This window comes from Mugil cephalus, chromosome 17, assembly GCF_022458985.1.
Source record: "Mugil cephalus isolate CIBA_MC_2020 chromosome 17, CIBA_Mcephalus_1.1, whole genome shotgun sequence".
NCBI lineage: Eukaryota > Metazoa > Chordata > Actinopteri > Mugiliformes > Mugilidae > Mugil > Mugil cephalus.
In genome coordinates this window covers 22,623,431-22,648,525 of record NC_061786.1, presented here as the reverse complement: position 1 = coordinate 22,648,525, position 25,095 = coordinate 22,623,431, and the positions used below count along the sequence as shown (strand labels likewise).

The window sequence follows — 25,095 nt, the reverse complement described above, 5'->3', positions numbered from 1 at the left end:
TTTATTTCTATAAAAATGTAGCTACGGCTGCTAATCTAGTGCCTGTTTGTAGCTTAGCTCCTGCTGTTTCCATGCTCACTGCTGGATGAGTGTGTGTGTTGGCGACGTGTGCAGACATGTACATCGTCTGGGTGATCGCATGCGGTGACGTAGGACTATGTTCAATCTTCTGTTTCCTCAACCGTTGAGGTTCTGGGAAAACGTATGCGTCACCCGTGTTGTGCATATTGTTTAATGAGCTCTGTGTGCGTAACTATTTAACCTAAAAACTTGAATCCTAAAGTGAAAATAAACTTTTGACTCCCTCAGGACGTCAATAACTGGCCACAAACTTTCACCAAACGTCTGAAACGGTTGAAGCACATGCAGAGATACTCATTTCGCTGCATGTTTTGGGTTGCGTGGCGTGTTCAGGGACTTTTGTTGGGCGGTGAAAGCATGCCAGAGCGTTGCTGAGCAGTGGAGCGTATTCAAATGTCACAGCCAGCGTTGTTGGGCGCATCACGATGCAGGTCAGAGTCAATAAAGCATCCGCGCTATGCGGCCGGGTGTAGTGACACACAATGAAGACGCTCCCGTCACGTTTCGCCTGAGTAAACACGGAGGTGGCGCTTGGTGGTTTGGTGGTGACAGAAGGAATGCAGCAGGACAGAAACCAGACTGATCCTATCCTCCACCTGCCTCCACATCGAGAGAAAACAAAAAAAAAACATTTCCTGGTTTCTCCTCCTCTGGCTGCGAGGAGACGATCACGTGACCGACGGCTGCTGCGTTTTTATTAGTCAGGCCCAACTCGTTTTACCCGTGGACCCACAGTAAATTGTAATAATAGCTCTGGTCTTAATCTCCGGTAAATCTGCCATGTCTGCAATTTGTATAAAGGCATCGCTGAGATTTACAGGTGTGTTTTTTTTTTTATTTTATTAAGACTTTTGTTTTTCTGCCTCCTTTCAAAAAAAAAAAAAACCTCGAAACCATCAAGATAAAACTGTGAAGGAAGATTAACTGCAGCTAATTCTGATTCTGCTGTGACACTTTAGCTTTAATGTAGCATCTTTACAGTAAAATCAATATGTAACAAACATGATTATATGTTAGAAACACAATAAGCAAATCCCCTCTAACTGTTGCTAACAATGCTCCATGCTGTGATGCTAAACAGGTTAGCATCCCACACTATAGTATTTACTGATTCACAGAGTATGTTATTTTTTTGTATTATTTTACTCTTAATGATCCTCTGCTCATATATAGGACTTGTCTTGTGTGCTGATGGTCCTGAGTTCAGTTTCGTTCTCATGTGTGAACATGCAAATGACAATAAAATAACCATAAACACCTGCTTCGGTTCCTGGAAATCGACATGGTTTAGTTTTAGAAGGTCTATCTCTGCATAAACAAGCCTCTGGAAAGCAGCGTGACATGGCAGCCATTAGCATCGCCATTAGCATCGCCATTAGCATCGCCATTAGCATCATTACCATCCCAGACTCTGACCAACCACCAGGTTAAACTCCCTGGAAGAGTCCAGATACTCAGCTACTGTTTCAGTTATAGTAGGAACCAACTTCTTCTTCTTCTGTTTTGTTTTTCTCAGCCCTGAGCTGCTGCTTCCAGGATAAAAATATTTACACGGAATGAATTTCCTCACTTGTGGTGTTTGGATTTGGGCCTTGGTTAATGTCAACGAGTGGCTGCACCACTCCCACTCCACACCTCGCATTTACCGCGACCTATGCATCACACAATCTCACATAAAGGATCTGCACCGGACTTTCTGCCCTGCACAAATTCACGTTCTTCAGCTCGGCTCATTTTTTATCTCAACGGACCAAACGGCTACGTAGGCAGTGACTTCTGCTTTCAACGATAATAATCAGCCAGTGAAGGCGGCGCCGTGGCCAAACTCATCGTCTCATCTTTTTGTAATAAAACTGAAACAAAGCCCCCCCCCCCTTACCCTTGAGCAGCGGTAAGGGCGTGAGCTCTATGGGTTTGCCCTGAGAGCGGAACTGGGACGAACTCTGCGACCGCTTCTGCTTGGCCTTCCTGACAGACTTCCGTGAAAATCCGTCCACTTTGTCCACAGATGGAGACGTGGTGGCTGCCGAGGACATAGCCCTGCTGGGAGACAGAGACAGAGACAGAGACAGAGGTGGAGAGGGGGGGGTTAACACCATCACATCAGTTCCTTACGCATCAGATTCAGGAGCTAAACTGAGGCTTCAAATCAGTGCTTTTCTTGAATTTTCCTCCAACATAAAAACGTGTCTGAGGAGCCAAACATGTGCGATTCTCTTCTATCTGTAGCTTTAATTACGTTTATCCAGACTCTGTTCTTCTGTTCTGGATTTCATAAGTTTCCTGAAGACAGTTATATTTCACAAGACTTTTTTTTTCCTGGGTGTTGTAACCGCTCGCTGCCTCTCCTGACTCCTCAGACAATGCAACCGGTTCATTCATATACGTGTTTGCTCAGTTACTCATTTCAGGAATTATTACTATTAAATATTAACTTTTATCTTCCGGAAAAGTAATGGCTCGCTGCTTTCACCTGCACCCGGACCGAGACATTTTAATGTTACGACATAGTTTCCAGCAGCAACAGAGACGTTGCATTAAGCACATATTTATAGAGTAATATTAACATGTATTGATCTGAGCAGAGGAAGCAGCAGATTTAATCATGCAGCAGCACACGACTCATTATTTTATTTTTAGGGAGTGAGCACGTGCAAATGCAAAATAGGAAAAAGGAGACAACAAACACAGACAGTTTTTTTTGTGTTGTTTTTAGCTCAAATTCATCTAATCTTCCTGCAACAAAAACGTCCACCATCCCAGTCTCGCTCAACACGGGAAACAAAACAAAGACAGCGTCGCTGACAAAAAAAAAAGGAGAGGGAGGCTGAGGAAACATTCACTGCTACTGTGTCTGCTGCCGATTACGTATGAAAACAAAACTCTCGTAAAGTGGCTTTTAAAGGCGGCGTCAACAGACACGAAGCAGCCTTCTCCTCTGAACCACGCCCAGGAGGAGTAAAGTGAAGGTTTCCTTTCTGCCAGAGAACGGTGTGAGATGATACTGACAACCAGGGCTAAACTTAGTTAGTTTAGTTTAGAAACGCTGTAGACTGAGCTGACATGGAGTAAAACAAGTTAATTATTGAACGTGGGACTGGACACGTAGAGAACTGTCTATATTCCTGCACAAAAATAACTCAAAACATCAGCAAACTTTCAAATAAATGCAGACAAAGAGAAACCAACCAAACAAAAGAAACAGAAATATCACACTTGTGCATTTGTTTTTTTCTGGAAAGTGAATTAATTTCAAGGCCTAATAAGAGTCCACAGCTTCAGGAGTGTTTCCAATCAGTGTTTGTGTTGAAGTGAATGACGACCACAGACAAAGGAGGAGCTCAGAAAAAGAGTTTGTTGTTGCTCATCAGGCTGGAAACGGTTCCATCTCTAAACAAATAATCCAGAGTCAGACGGACTAAAGAACCTCCACCAACAAACATCACTGTCCAACAAGAACATTTCTAAACATCGTGTGGACGAACCAGAAAAATCTCTACACGAACACATTTTAAGATATCGTTATGTTTGCTCTGAACTCAAAGTGCAGATTAGACCGGAGGGAATTAATGAGTTGGAATTAATGGATTTCAGTCGTGTTGGCTGGGATTTTTAAATTCAAACTTCATTTTTTTTGTTTGTGTTACCACGTTGCTTGTTTCTCTCTTTGCACTGTTTCTTTGCAGAAAGGGAATTAAGCCACGACTGCTGCAAAAGCATAAAATCCAAAGTAATTGGAGAAACAAACAGTAGGTGTCAGATTTCATGTCAACCCAGTGAGTATTTGGGTTTTTTTTCCATTTGGACCAATAAAGTGAACGTTGCTTTAAATGGAAGGAACCAGCACCGGAATAAAAGCAGCGAGTCTTTAACTGCAGCATCAGTCCAACACACAGGTGTCAAACAAACCGCCCACAAAGTGTGAAAATCACACAGAAGACGGCAATTTCTCAATTAAAATAACTGCTGTCTGTAATTTATCCAGTGTTGCAGACTGAGACGTGGACACAACACAACACTGAGACCAGGGACTAAACAGCAGACACACAATTATCTTTCATTCATATCGATGGAAAGTTTATTAAACAAAAACATTTTCCTAGATTACTTGTTCTTCTTTGCACTAAAACAAATATAGGTTATTATTCTGTTGTGCCACCTGAGATCACATTGGGCTGAATGAGGCCACCGGTGTAAATAATTCTCTTGTCACATTTCACTCAGTGTGATTTAGGACATAAGGAGGTCGGGAGGAGACGGAGAACGTCCTCATCTTCACACCAGCTCAACTACACTAGACAGACGGATAAGAATTAGCCCTGTAACACTGTGTACATCATTACATAATAAGACCCGGACGAGGGGCTTCAGGCTCCGAGTCAAAGTCACACAGTGCGTCCTAAAGGCCTCGTACGTATGCAACAGAGTGGACACGCCAGGAGAGGACACGTCCAGCCTCTAGAACAAACACTCGTCATCCGGCCGCTGCCCGAGGACGTGGACGGACGTTCTCCTCCGACGAGCGTTCGGAGGCTCCACAGTCGACTGCAGCGTTAGAAGTGATTAACGGCGTCGTTCCTCCGCAGACCACCGGGCTGCTGACGCAACGTCGCTGCAAGAGGAGGAAGACCTGAATCTGTGATTAAGACGAGGAGATGGAGACGGAGACGGAGCGGATTCTACTTTTCCTAAAAATAACCGGTTTTCAGACGGTCGGCGTTGAAGATAACGTCTCCGTGTTTACCTGACACTGTCATCACAAATCAACCGGCTGCAAACAAAAGGCTTATATTAGAACGTGGGGGTGAAAAGACGGAGGAACCGGCGAAAGACGTTTTCCAGATGTGCTTCTATTTCTAAAGCTACAGTTCAGACAGTTAGAAAAGGTTAGCGTCCGCGTTAGTGTGTTAGCTTGGAGATCAAACACACGTTCAGCGTTTTTCTACGACGCGATCAATGGTTCTGATCAGAGACGAACCGTTTCCATGGAGACTCAATAAAATGATCTGATCTGATACGTGTGTTCACATCTAAACACTAAATCACTACAGAAGATTATTGATGAGGAGCATCACAGCTACTGGAAATAGAACAAAAGGAAGGAGACAAAAGGAAAAACAAGGAGAGGAGGAGGAGGAGGAGGAGGAGGAGAAGAAAGAGGATGATGAAAAGGAGGAGAGGAGAAGAAAAAAAAAGGAAGAGGAGGATGAAAAGAAGGAGGAGGAGGATGAGGAGGAGAAGAACAAGGATATCTTTGCTATTAAATCCTACATCGAACACAGTGTTTGTTGTCACGTCGACATGATCGATGTTTCTCCAGAAATCCACCACATTTTCCTTGTGTTTTAAAGTCGTGACTCTTTATAACCACGGTTCTGGTAGGAAACATGAAACAGTCCCAACACATCATTATTAATCCCCTCAGAGCCTCATAGTATCTGCTCATGTTAACGGGAGGAAACGAGACTCTTTCTCAAAATCTACCGACGCAGACTCGATTCGATGAGCGGGGACTCGTCCGTCAGCTCCACTTTCACAACCGGCCTCCGGTTAATGATCCAGCTGTGAGAACGTCTCCACGCGGCGGGAAAACACCTGCAGCTAAACACTGAGCAAATCCCTCTGCAGCCGGTTCGACAGGTATCGACCTGGAAGTCACAAACCGAGTAAATAAAAACGGGCTGTGTTTGTTTGTAGTGGGGCCGGGCTGTATATTAGTATGTTATTGTTATGACGGTGGTGAAGGTGAAGATGTGTAAAAAAAAAAAGGAGCCGTGTCTGATGTTTGGAGGTTTTTTGGTTTCCTAAAAATTAACCAAACAACCAGTGTTGTCAGGATAAAGTTGCACTACTTTTTATGCAGGACTCATTTTTCACGCTGAGAAGTGATAAAAGTTGTCGCACATTAGTAACATAAGCTGCAGATAAAAGAGATCAGTAATATATGAATGGAAGAGGAGACAGGTGTCTGCTCCTTGAACCTATCAGCCAATCAGAAAACATTATTTCTGGTTGCTAGGTGAAATGGCCACATGGTAACCACACCCTCCACAAAACTATTTATTAGGTTTAGAGTAATATACTGATAAATTACCTTCAAACACACTCAAATAAACTCCAAGTTCAAAACTTAAGACCCTGTCTGGGTTTTCTAAAAGATGCTTGTGAAATTTTCACAGTGAACATTTTGCATTTTGACTGTAGTTGTGTTTTTATTCTGATTCCTCACTTCATTAGAGTCGTGAGTGTTTCTTCTTTGTAAACAGCGTCATTAAACCAGTTTTACTACCAGTGTGGAATTATTCTACAATATTCACTAATCACGACAATAAAATAGTTCATTAAGTCGATCGACCGCAGTAAATTCTTCTCTCAACAGGTAGAAAACGTTGTTAACTCCTGATCAGCCATGAAAAAATAAACACAGTGACATATACTCTTGGTTAAACCGCCCTAAGTTATAGTTTAGTTTTCATCTCTTAGTTTTGTGTCTCTTTACGTCTTTTTATTGTCATTTAGTTCAGTTTTGAAGCAGTAGTTCACCTCGTCCTGTTTGTTTCTGGAATAATCAGCTGGTGTCTTGTGGTCACTGGAAGGTATTTTAGTCAAATTGCATCTCTCTAATTAGCTCATTTCCTTTTCTTTTTTTAATAGTTTTGCATCTTATTATAACACTTTGCATCCACCAAGAGCAATTTCATTGTGTTTGTTTTTGCCTCTTTTGCTTTTTGTTCACATTTTGTGTAATTTTTCATTCGTTTGTTCACCAAATCACCTGTTTTTGGAGTTAACGTTGGCGTTAAAAGTAAAAACCTAAACGCGGCCGTGTAGTATGTGAACATTTCATTTCCTGCCTCAGTTGACATGTTTTGCCTTTCAAAACTATTCAAATGTCAAACAAAGCGAGTCCTCGGAGCAGACGAGGCCTTAAAGCTTAAAGCAAGCGTCAGTGTAAACAATGAAAAACTGAAAGTGGGCACGAGTTCTGTGATCGGCTGATCAGAAACAAAGCAGGACGAGGCCTCAGAAGATCACCTTCACTCTGAGATTATCTCTGGTTAATGGCTTAGAGGGAACAGCTGATCTGCACACTCCTTCACAACTAGAAGGCAAGAAGAACAAGTCTAGAAGGAGTTTTATTTCCTCCAAATAAACCCAAACCTTAGCTCACTGGTCTTGGTCATGTTATGAGCTGTAAAGGCCGATATTCGCCTCATTATTTAACATCGGCAAAAAAAGATGCCACGGCCGATTTTCGATTTCCTGTTTTCTCTCTTTTTTGTGCATTTTCGTTGTGTTTCCAAACTAGAAAGATTCACTTTATGCAGTTTGCAACACAGCGATATTTCAGCGAAGGTGGTTCTGTAACAAAGGATTTTAACACATCAAACCTCATGTGACATCTGGAAAACAAGCACGACACAGTGAACGTGCATTATGTGCAGGCCGCTTTACATTTAATGTATTTTTAGTTTTCACAAAAAATGCAGGTACTGAAAACATGTTCTCGTCGTTCGGTATCAGGCTAAAACCACACAAATGATTTTGTTGGGCAATGTAATACTGAAGAATTCACTGAGAACGTTATTTTTAAGAAAAGAACTTGAAATTGACACTTAAGGTTATTTTTGTTTTATAAATTTGTCTGATTGAATTTGTTTTAATAAAAGGATCGGATGAAGAGCTGAAAGACTCAAAAACAGTTCAGTAACGTAAATACCACAAGAAAAAACATCGGCCAAACTGGTATTTTAAACTTCTGTATCAGTGCATCACTAATTATTAGAAATAGATAACGGACCCAGTGTCTCTGGTTCCTAACAAGCCTATAAAATGAGCAGATAAGAGACTGTGTTGTGTTCTTCTTCATGCTGCATCTTCCTGCACTGGCAGAGAGAAAAGGAACCTGGTATGAGAAGCTGATGTAGAGTAAAGTATGACTGAGCTCTGCTGACAGATCTCATGTGCAGGCTACACTCAGATAAATCAGATAAATCAGATGAATGTGATAAAGTTGAGGAAGTCCGTCTGAAGGACTCGGAGCCTGAGGTCTGTGCAGTCGTGCTGCAGGGTCACTGCATCGTAAGATGGATGCGTACGACTGGTCTTGTGAGATTAGTCCACGTGTGAGGAAAATCCAAAACAAAGACATAGATAGAAGCTGCAGTGTGAGACGACTGGAGCTGATTGGATTTAAAACGTATGACGACAGAGAAGAGCAAAGACACATGAGACATAAGAAGCTGGAGGAACTTCCTCAGTCTCCTAGAACCAAAGCAGAACCATTTAACCTGCAAATAAATGTTCTGTAATGATTTTTAAGCTAAACCTGCTTCATTTTTTTTCATCCAGTATTTTTTAAGTCCATCTTTGTCAAAGTGAAGCCACAACTGTGCGAGAGTTACAGCTCATTCACAAAACACCTTTCAATGGAAACAAGGCGCAATTATACTCTCACTGAAATTTCAAAAATAGTGCTTTTATTTTGGGAAAAAAACTATAATGGAAGCGAAGCTTATGAATCTGTGCGACAGTTGCAACACGAACCGACTCCGGCTGCTACATCACAACAATGAACACAAAAAGCAGACTGATGCTCTGACTGCAGATTGTCCAATGTGAGGATTTGCTACTTATTGATAAAAGATAAAACTATTGTTCATCAGCAGATATAATTCTTTTAAAGGCAAAGTATTTAACCGGTTAAAGAGGAATATTATCACTAGAGTGGCCCATGGGTGCATGATGTTTGAGGCTGATAACACGAAGCAACTGTCTGCAGGAGTAAAGGATGCATCACATTTCTAAAAACCTCTCAAATATCTAAAGCTAAAGCACCTTTACGCTCTCATGATGTTGTTTTTCACATGTATGGATATAAAAATGCCATGGAAACACTTTTTTAGCGTTTTTCCCGTCGTTGTTGTTGTTTTTTTTGGTCATTTTTGCTTCTACCTCTTATAGAGGATATGCAGTGATGTCACTTCCACCTGGGCCACACCCCAAAGAAGCAAAAACATGGTGACATGTGTCAGTAAATACAGAGAGACCAGGAAAAAAGTGCATTATCAGATCAAATTAAGGACAAATGGACTCATCAATGATCCATATAATCTACCAAATAACAAATGGTCCATGAACAGTGACATGTGCCAGAAACCAGTTGTCCTGATATTTATATGGACCTGATTTCAACGCCAGGAAATATTATACTAAAGTACGACCTTTGTACTAAAGCACTCCCTTATTTGGAAAAGTGAATTAGTTGCAGATAAGTTAGTTTTAGTTCTTTTCATTTTAGTTTATTTGATAAATGTAGCTAAATAAAAGATGCTAACGCTAACAGCTTTACTGAGAAGTAACGTTAGCTGTACAACACTGTAGCTTTAAAAGGACGATGAGGAGCGATCACAAATATTCAGTTTATTGTTTTATTGTTATTTATTGTTGAACTGAAATAGTTACTGTCGACTGTAACTACATCAAAACAACAACATCCACAAACTGATCTGACAGAACCTCCAGAAACGCACCTGAAGAAGTAACTTAAGGTTTGACTTCATCTATAAATACAGAATAAATTAACATTACCTGACACTAAATGAACCACAACACCAGGTTTCTGGGTCTGGATTCCAGTATTTTCTTCTAAAGCAGCGTCTATTTTTACAATTTAGCTGCTATTAAAGCCTGTGATTCAAGCTAATGCTGCTAATCTCCACGTTCAACTGTCACTTGTTGCCGCTCAGTGGCCGTAACCATGGAGACGTCAGACAGCTGTGACATCACATACCCTCTATTCTTATTTTATTATATTCTCATGTCTTGCTCATATATGTTCTTTTCTTAACTCGTGACTCTTGGACAAAGTCATTTCCCTGCAGGGATCAGGAAAGTGAATGTGACCAGTTCTTTTTAAGTCCATCTTTGTCAAAGTGAAGCCAAGACTGTGCGAGAGTTACAGCTCATTCACAAAACACCTTTCAATGGAAACAAGGCGCAGTTATACTCTTGCCGAAATTTCAAAAATAGCGCTTTTATTTTGGGAAAAAACTATAATGGAATCGAAGCTTATGAATCTGTGCGACAGTTGCAACATGAACCGACTCCGGCTGCTACATCACAACAATGAACACAAAAAGCAGACCGATGCTCTCGTGCATTCAGCTCCCGTGACAGTGGACAAACATCAGTCTATTCAAATCTTAAGTCTTATTTTCTCTTACCTGTGCAAAGGGGAAGTGGAATCCCCATGAACAACCATCAGTGGGTTTAAAGCTTCCTCTCTGAATAGACGCTAACGCTCCAGCTCCACCACCACAACAACACAACGCGAGCAGGGAGAGCAGGACTACGCCGGCTGGTCGGGCGTACGGCAACACAACCACCAAAGCCCCCCCCCTCCCCTCCCCACGCTCCTTACATAAGAGGCCAGATGACATCTGAACAGGCTCGGGGAGGGTTGGGATTAAAGAACAAGGAGGGAGGAAGGAGAGGGGAGGGGGGGGGGCAGCGAGCGACAGAAAGGGAGGAAGAGGAGGGAGGAGGAGAGGGGAGGGAGGGATGGACGGAGCTGCTGGTCGACAGGAAGTCAACAAACAGGAGGGAGGGAACAAACAGCGAAGACGCCAACTCAAGACGATGAAAAGGAGGAAGACGCCTTTTGTTTTTAGCTTTAAAACCTTAAAAGCTGCAAAAATAGGATTTAAATCGATGCAACTCTTCACAAACTAACGCAAATCCATTGGACGAGCAGCTGGAATGAACATCATGCAACCGTTAACATTTCAGCTCTTCCTCTCACTGTGAATATTTACTACAGCATAAAAAATAGTGAGAGCATCGTTTGGGATTAATCCAACAGAAAAAAAAAAAAACACAGCCACAATTAATTATTACCACCATAAACAGTCCAACCCCTAAAACTAGATTCTTCTCTAACGTCTCAGGAACGTTACAGTTATTTCTTACCGACGGATTCATCGTCTGCGCCTGTTTCACATCCTGTGGGTTTGTTTTTTTTATAGAGCAGAGATTCAAAGCGTCATTCGTGATGATATAACGCGAGAAACCGAAGGAAATGTACTTAAACCGGAGGCCGCAGATATTCTCCATTAACAGATTAACTGTTAAGCTTAAAAAAAAAAAAACACTGGGAGGAAAAAAAACAACACGACTTTACAGGACAATTTGATTCACAAATTCAACAAAATTCAATCCCAAACTCGTCGTTTTGGACTTGATGACGCCCTGTAAACAACACATGTAACTATCACACGCATGCATCAGGCAGCTCCACAGCTCCCAGCATGAATCCACTATCCCACATCCTCCTCGCGTCGCTGCTATCAACCGATCGCTGCAACATGACACCGCGTCTTAATTACCGCGATTCGTTGGCGGGACGATCGTTGACACAGCTGAGAACAAATTAGCCGAGCAACTTGAAATCACACACGCACACAGACACACACAGACACACACAGACACACACACAGAGCACGAGGAGCTGATACGGAGGAGGCAGTCGCTGCAAACACAGGAGACTTTGGATGTTGGGTTATCTGAGGCTGGGCCCCCCCCCCCCATGTGTGACATTCAGGAACCTTGAAGATGACCCAGCGAGACAAAAGCAAAACTAAGAGCACGCCTCCACAAAACACACAAACACCGTGGACGTGTTTTACACCCGACCACACCTGGCCTCCGGCATGCGGCAGGTCGACATACAAGTCAAACGCCCGGGTCTTTTGTTCTCTATCAAATAAAGTACACTCACCGCACTTCCTCTGTTCTACTATTAGAAATATGGAACCATGTGACGTTTGCACGGAGCAGGAGAGTTGAATTAAATAAGAGGCAGCTGGAATTATTCTTACGAGTTCATTAACATGTGATAAAAAATCATTATTTACATTCTTCCAATTTCTTTTGTGTCTCTTTGTGTTTTTTTTTTGGTTGTTGTCATTTCTGGTCATTCTGTATCTCCAGTCATTTAGTTTAGTTGTGAAGTAGTTGTGCACCTTTTCGCCATCGTTTCGTGTTTCTTGTAGTTATTAGAAGTTGCTCTAGTCAAACTGCATCCGTTTTGTTTTTCTAATAGTTTTGCATCTTATTATAACACTTTGCATCCACCAGGAGCATTTTCATTGTGTTTGTTTTTGCCCCTTTTGCTTTTTGTTCACATTTTTCACTCATTTTTACACCCAATCATTTGTTTCTGAAGTGGTTTTGCACTTAATTTGACAGTTTTTTTGTTGTTGTTGTTTTGCATTTTTTGTGTTTTCTCTCTTTGTAGCTGCCTTGTATCTTGTATCTCGTCATTTTGCCTAGTGTCTAAATTGATTTGCAACTGACACAGCACATTTTTGGAGTTGTTTTGCACCTTTGTGTGGCGTTTTGCATCTATTTGCATCCATCTGTGCTAGTTTTGTGTCTCTTTTGTTGAAGCTTCCAGGTCAGCGACACTCTTCAGGCCTCTGAGCCTGTGAACTGTAATTTACTGCATCATATTTTAAATTCTCCGACATGTTTTTTAAACTCTTAACTTACTTGTTTGATAGTAGTTTTGCATGTTAATGTAACACTGTGCATCTCCCAGGAGACATTTTGTGTGTCTTTGTGTGCTCAGCACCATGGAGCTGTTTCTGAGTTGCTTTCTATGTAAAAATCATTTTGAAATAGTTTTTCAGCTGCATTGAAACTCGTTTCATCCGTCTTGGGTTGTTTTGTGCTTGTTGGGCCCTTGTTGCGTCCCCCTGCAGCAGTTTTGTGTCTCTTTTGTTTTTGGACTTCTGAGCCTGCATCATATTTTATATTCTCTTAAGCATTTTAAAACTCTTGGAACTTGTGAATACAACTGCAACATAACTGTGGTAGAAGGTTGAACACATCTCCTCAAAGCACTAAGGTTTCCCAGGAGATGTTTTGTGTGTTTTATATTTTACTTTTGTTTGTCATTTATATCCCTCCAGTCCTGCACCACTTTTTTTACTTTACAAAACACACGAAAAGGAAAACTGTGTAATGCATGACGCCACATCTGGCCCGTGAGACGCTGCAAACACTTTTTAAAGGCCTCATCTTTCATCATCAGCAGCTCTTCCACCGCTCATCATCCATGTTACTACACTGTCATTACCGGCGATGATCACATCCCTCAACAGGTCACACGCACAATCCAAGAGGCAGCGTTGGCTCGTGCTCACTCAGCTCAGAGTCACATACTCAAGAGTTTTACAAAAAAAACGGTGTCTGGGTTCGAAGTTGACATCTGACACTTGGTTTCACCCGACGGAAAAGTTAAGGTTAACAAAGCTTTTTGTCTAGAAACCCTGAACATGACTTAGTGCACAGGTGTCAAACACACCAGAGGGTCTAATCTGACCCAAAGCATTAATTTGCTTAGTGCGAAAACTACATAGAAGACTGAAACTTTTCAATGAAAATAACTATGATTCCTAATCTGTCCAATGTTTGATTCGGAGAAGTGGAACCGATTTTTCTTATTTATTTATTTATTTTTTAAAGAAATGGGGGATAGTTTATTAAATGCAAACTTTAGCCTAATTCACTTGTTCCAGACAGACAGACAGACAGATAGACAGATAGATAGATAGATAGATAGATAGATAGATAGATAGATAGATAATTTATTCATACCGAAACTACTACATTTTTTTGGAAGTTTAAATTGCTGGAGTGAAACTGAACCCAAGGACAAAGAGTGTTAGTAAATGTGAAGGTAAGAGGAGGCTTAAATGAATTATTTCTTCATAATTAAACAGTTTTCATGTCATTTAAACAGACGTACGAGTGAACACACATCTGTTTCTACATCTACTGTAGTAAAACGCCGGCTATGGACTCGTACAAGCCTCCAGACTAAGAGGAAGATGTTCTAACTGATGAAGAGGAGGAGTTCTGGTGGTTCCTCTCATCCTGATCCAGACTGAAACACACTCACACAGACACACACACACATTGTTGACAACCAAACAGATGATCAGGCCTCTGCAGGAAGACAATCACACACTCACCACATTTCACAGACTGGGACTTGAATTAAGTTGCACTTTGTGCACATTACTTACATTTTCTCTGTACATATTTTTATTTTTTTCTAAAGGTGTTGATATTTTTCATAAGTTTCTTATTAAATGTCTGTGTACTGCATTTGTCCTCTTTAAGTTGGGAGTCTGCAAAATTTTGTTATGTTCTCATAATGACAATAAACTCTTGATTCTTAAAAATAAAACTCATTCTCTGGAGGTGGTTTGGTTATTTAGTGGTTGATGAACTCTGGTGAGTATTTAATAATCTAGTCTGATCATTTCAGGACCTCAGACCAAACCACAGAGACACAATCACCACATAATAATGTTTTAAAGCACATTATGTTAGTTAAGTAGGTTAATATTATCAATAATGCTTTTAATTTTTAGTAATAATACGGATATTTCACAGTTGCAGCAGCAATATATAGACACTCTAAATCGTGCATAATATATAACAAAATACAATAAAATAAAATAATACAACACACTAACCGCATAAGGTCAAAAAAAAATCCAGTAGTTTGAGGCGTTAGCAGCGTTGGCAGCATTAGCCGCGTTAGCTTTCCGTTAAACCGTTACCAAGCAGCACACCCCTCCACCTAACCGTCCACACTTTGCATATAAAAGCAGCTCGGTGCTCTAAACACGGAGGCAAAATATTATTATTTTTTTCCAACCACAGCCGTGAGGCTTCATTTCAAAAAAACACTGTATTTTATTTGATTTTGGTTTAGCTAGCCGGCTAGGCTAACGTTAGCGCGGGTTAGCTCAAGTTGAGCGTTAGCAGTTAGCTTGGCTTGGTGCTGCAATTGCAACATAAAGAGACGATCCAGCGGAGTTATTAAAGTGAATATTAATTTATTACGTGTGTAGTAGTGAGGTAACGTTACCTGGGATCAACCCAGGTGTGAATACAGGAGACAGATGCTAATGTTGCTACCGTTAGCTACTGACAAGACCGAGGGAGGGAGGGGAGTGGGGGCTGTCTGTTTAGCTGTTTAAATTTATTATTTAGCCAATCATCACATAATACTACATTTTTTATTTTTTTGCAAACAGAGGAGACTTAATGAGTACAAACGCAAACCGCCGATGTGTATTTGAACACGTTTGATTGAGATCGTTATTCTGTCCGATAATGACACCGCAGTGAAACAACCTGAATGATTCTTCTTTACTGGAGGCCATCGGTAATAAATCAGTCAATAAATAGATAAATAGATCGATAAATAGTTGCTCATGACTGTAACAGTCTCTGATATACAGTATAGCTACATGCTACATGCGAGTCTGGGATTACTTCCACTATTTACATCAACACAATATCCGTCTATATATATTTATATACTGCACACAGGTCAAATGCAAGTGTGTGTTTGAGCTGTGTCCGATCGTTGTACTTTACCTTGATATCCTCTGCGGTTCGCAACGGAGACGGCGGCGAGGAGTTCTCCTATGTTGGTGGAATAGAAAGCTATCGGGCTAGCTCACAGCGAGGCTACTACCTCCAGCAGCTTTTCTTTCCCGAGCAGCGGCGGAAGAGCAGGAGGAAAATAAATCTTGGCCTGAAACAGCCAAACCCACGAGTACCTTTCCTTCCAACGGAATAATCCTCAAACTCCCATTAATAGCAAAGCACGGCTGTATAAAAACGATTCGTTTGACGCATTTACATTCCCGTTACTGAGTCTAGCCCTGGATTTTTGTGTTTTTGCTCAGCTCGTTTTGCGGTTCGGGGCTGCTTCTTTTCGCCCTATTGTCAACACTGCTGGGCTCAGACCATGGCACACATAACACAGGTGCAGCCTAGCGTGCTGATTCAGCGTCACGGGCGGTCGTACGACGCCGATTGGCTGACGCGCGCAACATTCGAGATTATGATTGGCTGCCGGGAGCAACGTCCAAAGCTGTGATTGGCTGCCGGGAGCTGTCAATCATCCGCCGGATCAGTCGGTTAGGTTGAAGAGGAGAAGGGGACAAGGGAAGCGATCTGGCCAGAAAGTGAAGAGTTGTGGAGCCGGAATGAGGTTAGAATGAGGTTAGACCCGTCCCAGGCCCTGCCCCGGAGCCTCTGCGCTCCCTGCCCGGACTCCGACGGCCCTTTAGCCCCGTTCAGCGCTTGGCTCCAGCCCGGTGTGAAGAGGAGTGGGTTTCTGTGCAAGCCCCGAGATTAAGAGAGGGATATTCTGCAGGAAGAGTTACATAACTGAGACATACAGGTCTCCTCTGTCACTGCTCCACACGCTTTATTCCAGCCCGTCTGCAGCGTTAGAACTACATTTGATCCAAATAATAATAATAAAAAAGAGTTTTAACATCTTATTTAACCCTTTATGGGACAAGGAGCCACGTTTTAAATTGTGTCCCTGCTCCTCTCAGGTTTAGAAGCAAGATCAAGATTCAAGATCAAGGAAACATTCTCAGGTCAGATATTAGTTTGCATGGTTCCACCTCTGTGTGAACTCTGAGTTATTAGGTTCCATGAATAATGGGAAAGTTCTCAAGATAGAACGATAAGAGGTTTTGCAGTGAAATCTATTTTTGTACCTGCAGCCAGTAGTAAACCAAGTACAACAGGAGAAAGAGAAGTAACAGCACACAAGCTAAAATAAAATAAAATTGAACAAAATGAAATATAAACTTGTAAAGTTAAAGGTGGCAGCTCGTACGTACGACGCTGAGATGCTCAGGTCCAGTTCAGGCTCAGAGGAGCAGACGGAAGAACAGACGTTTCTTTATTCGACCAAATCATTTATTGCAATAACACACACAAACACAACAGCAGATTTGCCAGTAACGGTGATGTTGTGGAATAGTTTCTAATTAAAAATGAATGAATGTGGAGTGTGAAAAGGTGGAAGGTGTCTGTGTTTTACAATGTTTTTACAAGTCGTATATTATTTTTTTTCGACATTTTGTCTCTAATTTTAATGTGTGTGTCCACTTTAATCTGAAAGGAATGTAATACATTTTTTGTGTGTATTTTCTTTTTGTTTAAATGTATTATATACATAAGTTTTGTGTTTTATAAATGCAAATGAGTGAAACTGTGTGTTTTGACATGTAATATATTGTGTGTATTCAGCTTAACTGTGATCCTTAAAGTAAGTTAATAAATAAATGGAGCCCAGGGTCCAGGATCTTCTTGGTCCTTCACCTGCAACGTTTAGTATAAATGTGGTTCAGGTTTAGGGAGGGGGGGTTCTGATGGTCCGGTCCACTGAATGGACCCCCCCCCGATGAGGACCAGGAAGTCCTTCCCCGTTATTTTAGTTTATGACACAATAATAAGCTGCAAATAACAACAACTACAGACGTTTCCGTTTGTTCTAGTGGAGACAAGAACATGTTAATATTTACATCCTCCACTCTGACTCCAACACATAAGGAATCACTTTACGTTTGTTGGAAAGTTGCAGGTAAAATCCTCTATGTAATATCTTCTGTGTAAAATCACTTTGCAATTTCACGCTGTGAGTCAGATTGGACCCTCTGGCTTTTCCGTATGTTCACGTTCTTCAGCCAGAAAATAAAACTTTCATTTAAATTATTCTCACTGACGCATTAACGTGCAATAAATTTCTTTTTTAGTTGTTGTTGTTGTTGTTTATCTGTGTCGTCACTTTTTCTCCTCAGGTTGATCTGACGTCTCTTTGTGTCGATCAGTTTCTAATTCTCTGCTCAGTTTGTCTGGTTTTGTTGTAGTTTTATTTCTCGATGTCGTCACATTGAGTGTTTTGCTCTGGTCTGTCACCAGGTTTATAAACTACATTTGATCCAAATAATAATAAATGAATAGTTTTATTAGTAATGTTTTATTAAGTTCTTCAGTCTTTCCTGAAAATGAAATAAAAGCTGAAAACCTGTTCTGCAATAAGACAAAGACGCGTTATATAATGAATCGCACCATGTGATGCATCAGGAATCAGGAACAGTTCAGACTGATCATCAGTTTTAGTCCATTTCTTGATCTAATCATTTGCTTTGATGCAGTTCATCATTTTATTGTTCAGCTGTTTGTATATTTTCAGGTTTGTTGCATCTTATTAGAACATGTTACATCCAGGAGACATTTTCTGTCTCGTTGTGTTTGTTTTGTGTCATTTTGTGTCATGCAGCTGATTTACGTCCCATAATCATTCAGATAGTCTCACATCTCACATTCTTAAACTTTCTCAGATTATTGTTGTTATAATTAGTGTTTTTTTTGCACCTTTTTTGTTTTTTCTATTTATTTGCATCTTTCTCGTCTGTTTTTAGGTGAATTTATCCGTCATGTTGTGTCTCAGTTTGTCTTGTGTCTCTGAAGAACAGTTTAATGTGATGACACCATCATGTCATCAAACTTTAAGGGTTTTACTCCTTAATACTTTCTTCTCTCTGCTGCTGCTGCAGATGGAAAAACCCTGATTTACTCGTTTCCTGTGAATCATCCACAAACTCTTTCATTCATCTTCTAATAATAATGAGTCACGTCTCATCACGTTAACCACTCATCATTCCAGCATTTCTGCAAAAAGCTCATTCATGGTCTTTGTCTCTTTTTAAAGACAAGACTCTGAAGTTTCTATCACTACAGTCACTGACTTTTATCAATGAAACCAGAACAAAATGACTTATTGCATCATGCAGCATTTACTCAAACTGGAGTCCAGAGCTCTGACTGGTTCATGGAGCTGCTGCTGTCCCATAAACCACCAGAGGAACGATAAAGGGTTAAAAATGAATAAAATCTATGATGGTATCAATCAAGACTCGTTAAGATGAACTGAATCCTTTTACGAGTCAAACACACTCGTCTGTAGCATCATGTGTGGTTCACTCACACTTTTAAATATTAGACAGTTCAGAGGAAGAAGAAGAAAAAAACATCAAGTTAAAATGTTAATTAATATATTTATTTCATTTCCTTCTGTCCAAAAGTCAAACTGGACGAGCTGAAACTCATAACTTAAGAATAAATTTACAGGTGGTTGTGTGACGCTGAATGTTCCTGCTCTGATGTTCTGACGCTGCAGCAGAACCACAGAAGAAGAAGAAACAGTTTTACTTCTTCTTCTCTCTCTGGTAGCCGTGTTTCTTGTGCGGTCTGGACTTCTGCCTTAAAGTCGAGTCGCTCTTCATGGACTCCCTCTTTCTCGCCGTGAGCTCCTCCCCCCCCGGTTTCCATAGCAACAGCTGAGCGTCCTCCCCGCCGGTGACCAGGGCTTCGCCGGCCGCGTCCCACAGGAAGCAGCGCACCGTCGCAGAGTGACCACCCTCCAGGCTCCTCAGCAGGCGGAGGCCTCGGCCGTCGCACTCCATCAGGTGGAGGTCGCCGCCGTTCTCCCCGCCCACCACCAGCAGCCTCTGCGCCTCCTCCAGCCACACGCCCCCCACCAGGTAATCCAGGCGGCCGCCGCCGTCGCCCAGCGGGGTGAGGCTGCGAGCGTCGGCGGCGCTGAAGACGGTCAGAGGCTCGTCCGTGTCCAGCTGGCTCAGGTCCCACAGGTGCAGCCCCTCGTCGTGGCTCAGGCAGAGCAGCCGGTCGTAGGCGGCGCCGCTCCAGCACACGGCGCCGGCCGACGAGTCGCTGTTGCAGGTGGCGAGCAGCGCCTCCTCCTCGGCGCCCCGGCTCAGGTCGAACACGTTGACCAGGCCGTCGGTGGAGCCGGACGCCAGGCGGTCTTTGTCCCGGGGGTGGAAGCGCACCTGCGTGATGTCATCACTGTGCGACTCGGAGTAGACCCCGAGGAGGCCGCCGCCGCCCGGCTTCCTCGTGTCCCAGAAGACCAGGAAGCTGTCCTCGTCGTTGAGCTGCTCGGTGCCGGCGCACAGCAGCGCGTCGCTGCAGCTCAGGTCCAGGCTGCAGTAACTGTGAGACGCGTCGCTCTTAAACACCTGCACCGACTCGGACCCGGGACAGCGGACGTCCCACGCCCGGACCGTCCCGTCGGCAGAGCCAGAGTACAGGAGGTCAGAGGAGGTGTGGGCGAACGTGACCCCACAAAGAGGCCCCGTGTGTCCCCGATACTCCCCCACCTGGTTCAGAGTGTCCTTGTTGTGCAGGTGGACGGTGAAGTTGGAGCAGGACACGGCCAGGAGACCCGTCCCCTGCAGGGACACGTCCAGCAGGTAGGTGGGCTCCTCCGGACGGGACCGCCGGACGATGGACAGGCCTTTGAGTTTCTCCTCCAGACCGTCCATGGAAGCTCAGTCCGATGAGGCCAAACTAATCCGGGCAGGAAATGAAACCATCAGTGCTGAAAAATTCAACTGTTCAAGTAAAGACTCAAAAATCTAAATATGTTCTGATTTCCTGGTTGTTTTTCACACACTGAGCATGTGAGGACTCAAACATAGAACTAAAGATCAACAAGATTCGTCTTTGTAATTTAGCTCAATAAAACAAATGCTTTAATTCTAATGCTTATTATAGATTAGTATTAGCCATCTTTTTTCACAGGTTTCTTCCAGTTAAATAAAATCCTAAATTATTTGGGTGCTAATACATAGGCCGAATGATGCAGCACAGGATGGGTTTGTACACGGTTGTTAATTATTAGTAAGTGATTCGTTTATATTTGTCATTAAACGAAAAAACCCTAAATTTGCTAATTTTTCTGTTGAGTTCTGCGGAGATATATTTTATTTGACATAAGAAGCAGAAACATCGCCGTTTCCTTCAACCATTATCTTGTAAATGTAAAATAATAATAATAATAAATGTGATGTGTGATAAATGTTGAAGCTAACCTACCTGTTTCTATAATTTTCCACAAATAGAAGAAAAACGTCTAAACTTTACATTAACGCTTCTTCTCGTCAGTCGCCAATTTTTGTAAAACGCCGCAACATGTGGTGAAAATAAAATGATTTAACATTAATATTAATAAAAAACAAAACTTTCAAAATAAACTAAAAATATAGTCACGCCGTTTAAACTCAAATCACGCATGGAGGAAGTTTTCGGTGTCACGGTATCAACAGTCCGTGCGGAACCTTAACTTCAAAAAGAAGGTTCCGCTTCTCTTCAACGCTTATAAATATACTTTATTTTTTATATTTTGACTTTATATGTATTCATTAACATATTTTAATTGATTTGTATTTTTATTTCTTTATATATTTACTTAAAATATATATAATTAAACGTTAAAGGTAATCGTGTGTCCGTCATCGTCCAACAGGGGGCAGCAGAATATCTATAAACTGAACCACATCTGCTTCTTGTTTTAAACCTTTTTGGGGTCACGTTGTATCCCTTTAGACTTTGAGGCCATTAAACATCATTTCGGCCACTTTATAGTCATTTAATGTCAATTTAGAATCTGTTTGCGGTGATTCTTATTGTCTAATGTCATTTCATGGCCTTTTGCATGAGTTTGTGTTACTTTAGGGCTGCTCCATTTTTATTTGCATTGTTTTACGAATGTTTTTTTGTGACTTTGGGCTTTTAAGAATCGTTTCATGACCACATCAAGTCTTTTCCTGTCATTTGTGACCTTGTTCTGTGTCTATTTATGTTTATTTATGTCTCATTTCAGACTCTTCGTGGTCATTTTACATCATTTTGAAAACGTTCAGGCTCTTTTGGAATCATTTAGTGGCCACTTTCTGGCCATTTTGCATCAGTTTGTGTTACTTTAGGGCTTTTCTGTGCCTGTTTCTGTTTATTTGTCGTCCTCTTGCCTTTGAATTGGGCTTTTAAGAATAGTTTTGTGACCACATCCAGTCTCCTCATGGTCACTTAGTGATGATTTTATCCTTTTATCTTTAATTTGAGCATCTTCGGGGCCATTTTGTATTCGGTTAAAGTCGTTTTTCAAAACTTTGCGAATGTTTTTCATCATTTTCAGTCTCTTTACAGACATTTTATGCCACTTTTTAAGGATTTTGTCACTTGTGACCTTGTTCTGTGTCTATTCATGTATATTTATGTCTCTTCGGGGCCATTTTGCATTCGGTTAAAGTCATTTTTTTCGTGACTTTGAGAATGTTTTCCATCTTCTTGAGTCTCCTCAGTCACTTCACATCTCTTTCTAAAGATTTTAAATGTTTTTTGTGAATGTTTTCTGTCACTTTAAGACTGTTTCACATCACTTTTGTGGTCCTTTCGTTAAGTTTCCATCAGGACACGTAACCAGCTCTTTGCAGCTTGAAGCCGCCTCTGCAGCAGGTGTCTTTGCGTCTTCAGTCCCGTCTTTGTGACTCAGTCTTTTCCATCCAGACGTCCACTGAGCTTCACCCACTGCTTCTCCATCACCTCCAGGAAACAAAGCTACAGCCTCTCTCTCTGGTTCGGCCGCTGGCAGAGTCGACTGGAAAACTGGTCGTCACACCACGAAGCATCTGCAGCGTCGCGGTCTCCTCAGCGGATTAAATAACATCACCGCTCCCAAACTCCACGGACCGAGGATCCTCTGCTACGAGTTTCATCTGAGGGGAGATTCCAGGACGATCTCTTTGTAACTCTGATGGAGGAACGGACAGAAACTCTGGACTCAGTGAGGTTGAGCCCGTTCATCACTTCATTGATCCAAAAAAAGCATCAACAGACTGAATCTTTGAATCTGAAGCTCTAGAAACAACATCTGACATCAGAAGAAAATCTCTGATCCTTTCTTCCTGTCAGTGTTTGGAGAATATCTCTCCTTCTTTCCACCGTTAGTTCCTCTTAAAAGTCGTCCTCTGTGCTCTGAACCTGCTCAAATAATAATAATAAAAAAAACTTCCTTTCATATAGTTTGAGGCTGAAAACTACTAACTTTTTGCTTAAATCTTAGATCCAATTTAACCTTTTAAATGTATTTTTTTAAACAAAAAGTCACAGATGTGGGGTCAGTTACATCCAAAATTACTTATTTTCAATGTAAAAAAATTAAAAGATTTTTTTTTTTGTTGCCGATTGTGTTTTAAATCAAAATTTATGTAAAATTAAGGTTCATCAACAAAATATAATCTGTCCATTAGCTGCTATGCGCTGAAGTTATGATCCCATTCTGACTGTTTTTGCCACCAACAGTTTATTCTTTCTGAATAACTTTTATCTTCGCCAGGACCTATTGTTGACTGTGACGGGAAATTCTTAGAAAACATCGTGATTCCTAGAAGTTTCTTAGAATTTGGCCACTGGAGTGGAAACGTCCCTGAGGACAAACAGGACGCTCCTCGTCCTCGTCCTCGTGCAGAGACCTGTGAGGACTGAGGATGGATTTAATAAAATAAAAAGACGTTATCAGCAGCTTTTAACTTCATTTCATCTGATTATTTTTTATTTTACTCAAGTTCACACAAAAAGAAAGAAAAGCCTCGTTTTGAATCAGATCCAAACATCAAACAGGGTTTAAACGAGAAACTGTTCATCAGGAATCTTCTCATTTATTTTCGACACAAAGTGCAAAAAGCAAACAGACGTCTGACAGGAAACCGGCTGAGTTTTGGTCGTTTCTCTCGGATCCAGAGATTCGAGAGCGGAGCACTTTAAACGGTTTGATTAAAACGCTGCAGCGGGAGAAGGAGAAACGAGGGACCGGAGCCGGGCACAAAGACTTCTGGAAGCCATTTCCAAGATGGCCGCTCTCATGGACTCTGAGGTCAAACTTCAGGAAGGTTACAGCAAGAATATTATTCATATCGTTTCCTTCCAGATTTTAAAAAAGTGTTTACAAGAAAATAATCAAACTGTTAGGAGCAAAATGATGAATAAAATAAAAAATCAACTTAACACGGTCTCTGCCCGGCTCACGGGAGAAGCAGTGCATTCTGGGAACAGTGCATTCATTTTAGGACAGTACCGTTTGACACAGGTCAGCTTGAATCAAGGCAGAAAGAAAAGTCAGAGAAAAGGTTAAATGTCCTCATTGTGCCCTGGAGCAAGGCACCGACACGAACAAACATCGGGACGAAGCAGACGACACGTCCCTGAAAGAATCTGAAGTTTAGAGTCTCTTCATGTTTTAATCTTCCAGCATCACAACGTACAAACGCTGAGGTTTAGGAGAAGAAAGAGCACTTAGAGGATTTTATAAAACGTGACCTGTCTCATCACTGAGCTCTGCTTATTAAACCCACTTCTACCTGAAAAGGTAAAAAGACTAAACCTGCGGCAGCTTTGGTCAAGGCCTCGTTCGCGTTTCTGGATTTTAAAACTTGCTCTTTTTTAGTTTTTCTTCCTTGTTCAGGTATGAACACACCAAACCAACATCAGACAAAACTGGAAACTGCAATGATCAGCTGGTTAATAAGACCAGCAGGTGGCAGTAGTCTGCATTCATCATTCAAAAGGAGAAACAGGAAAAGCTGCTATTAGCTAGGAGGCTAGGAAGGGCTACTATTAGCTAGGAGGCTAGGAAGGGCTACTATTAGCTGGGAGGCTAGGAGGCTAAGAAGAGCCACTATTAGCTAGGAGGCTAGGAAGGGCTACTATTAGCTGGGAGGCTAGGAGGCTAAGAAGAGCCACTATTAGCTGGGAGGCTAGGAAGAGCTACTATTAGCTGGGAGGCTAGGAAGCCACTATTAGCTGGGAGGCTAAGAAGAGCCACTATTAGCTGGGAGGCTAAGACGAGCCACTATTAGCTGGGAGGCTAGGCAGCTAAGAAGGGCTACTATTAGCTGGGAGGCTAGGAAGAGCTACTATATATAAATATTTGTGGATTTTAATGTTCAGAAGATTCAAGCTTTGTTTAGCTTCATCACTTCCTGTTTCTTCTCCTTTGAGCTGATCAGCCAATCAGATCAACTCACAGCAACAGACACGTCAGGAAAAAACAGAGTCACAGTCGGTTTGGTAAAACAGGAAATCTGACATAAATAAAATCTGTTCTTTTTCTTCCAAAAATCTTTAAATGTGAAACTAGTTGTACACACAGCTCTTGGTTTTAAGGCATCTGATGTCTGCATGTTTGACATTTAACTGGTTCCACAGGCAGTGTTCTTGGCAAAGGTGCTTAAAGAGTGGGAAAGTTGAGTTTAGTCC

The 25,095-nt window shown here is 41.7% G+C and overlaps 2 protein-coding genes across 6 annotated transcripts in view; both read right to left on the bottom strand.

Annotated features, from left to right (window-relative positions):
• ppp2r5eb (protein phosphatase 2, regulatory subunit B', epsilon) overlaps positions 1–15,938 on the bottom strand; it is a 45,469-nt gene extending 29,531 nt beyond the window's left edge. The window contains exons 1-2 of one of the 4 annotated variants that reach the window (XR_007114622.1): positions 10,308–10,414; positions 1,961–2,124 (exon numbers count right to left, since the gene is read on the bottom strand). Coding sequence is in view for 3 of the 4 variants with exons in the window: in XM_047610790.1 (XP_047466746.1) it covers positions 1,961–2,124; positions 10,308–10,345 (202 nt within the window). In the remaining variant the exon portion in view is untranslated. Of the gene's footprint in view, positions 1–1,960; positions 2,125–10,307; positions 10,415–15,543 lie in introns of those variants that run through there. The other 3 variants (XM_047610791.1, XM_047610792.1, XM_047610790.1) reach the window with 3 other exon arrangements.
• A 3,076-nt stretch (positions 15,939–19,014) lies between these two features.
• Positions 19,015–21,105, bottom strand: wdr89 (WD repeat domain 89). 2 transcript variants are annotated; one of them, XM_047610795.1, is made up of 2 exons: positions 20,878–21,105; positions 19,015–20,380 (listed from the first exon to the last, which is right to left on the bottom strand). In XM_047610795.1, the coding sequence occupies exon 2, from the start codon at positions 20,322–20,324 to the stop codon at positions 19,185–19,187; it is 1,140 nt and encodes a 379-aa protein (XP_047466751.1). In that variant the 5' UTR covers positions 20,325–20,380; positions 20,878–21,105; the 3' UTR covers positions 19,015–19,184. The 2 variants fall into 2 exon arrangements, with proteins under 2 accessions (XP_047466751.1, XP_047466750.1); XM_047610794.1 differs by having other exon boundaries at positions 19,015–20,349.
• Positions 21,106–25,095: the final 3,990 nt, after the last annotated feature.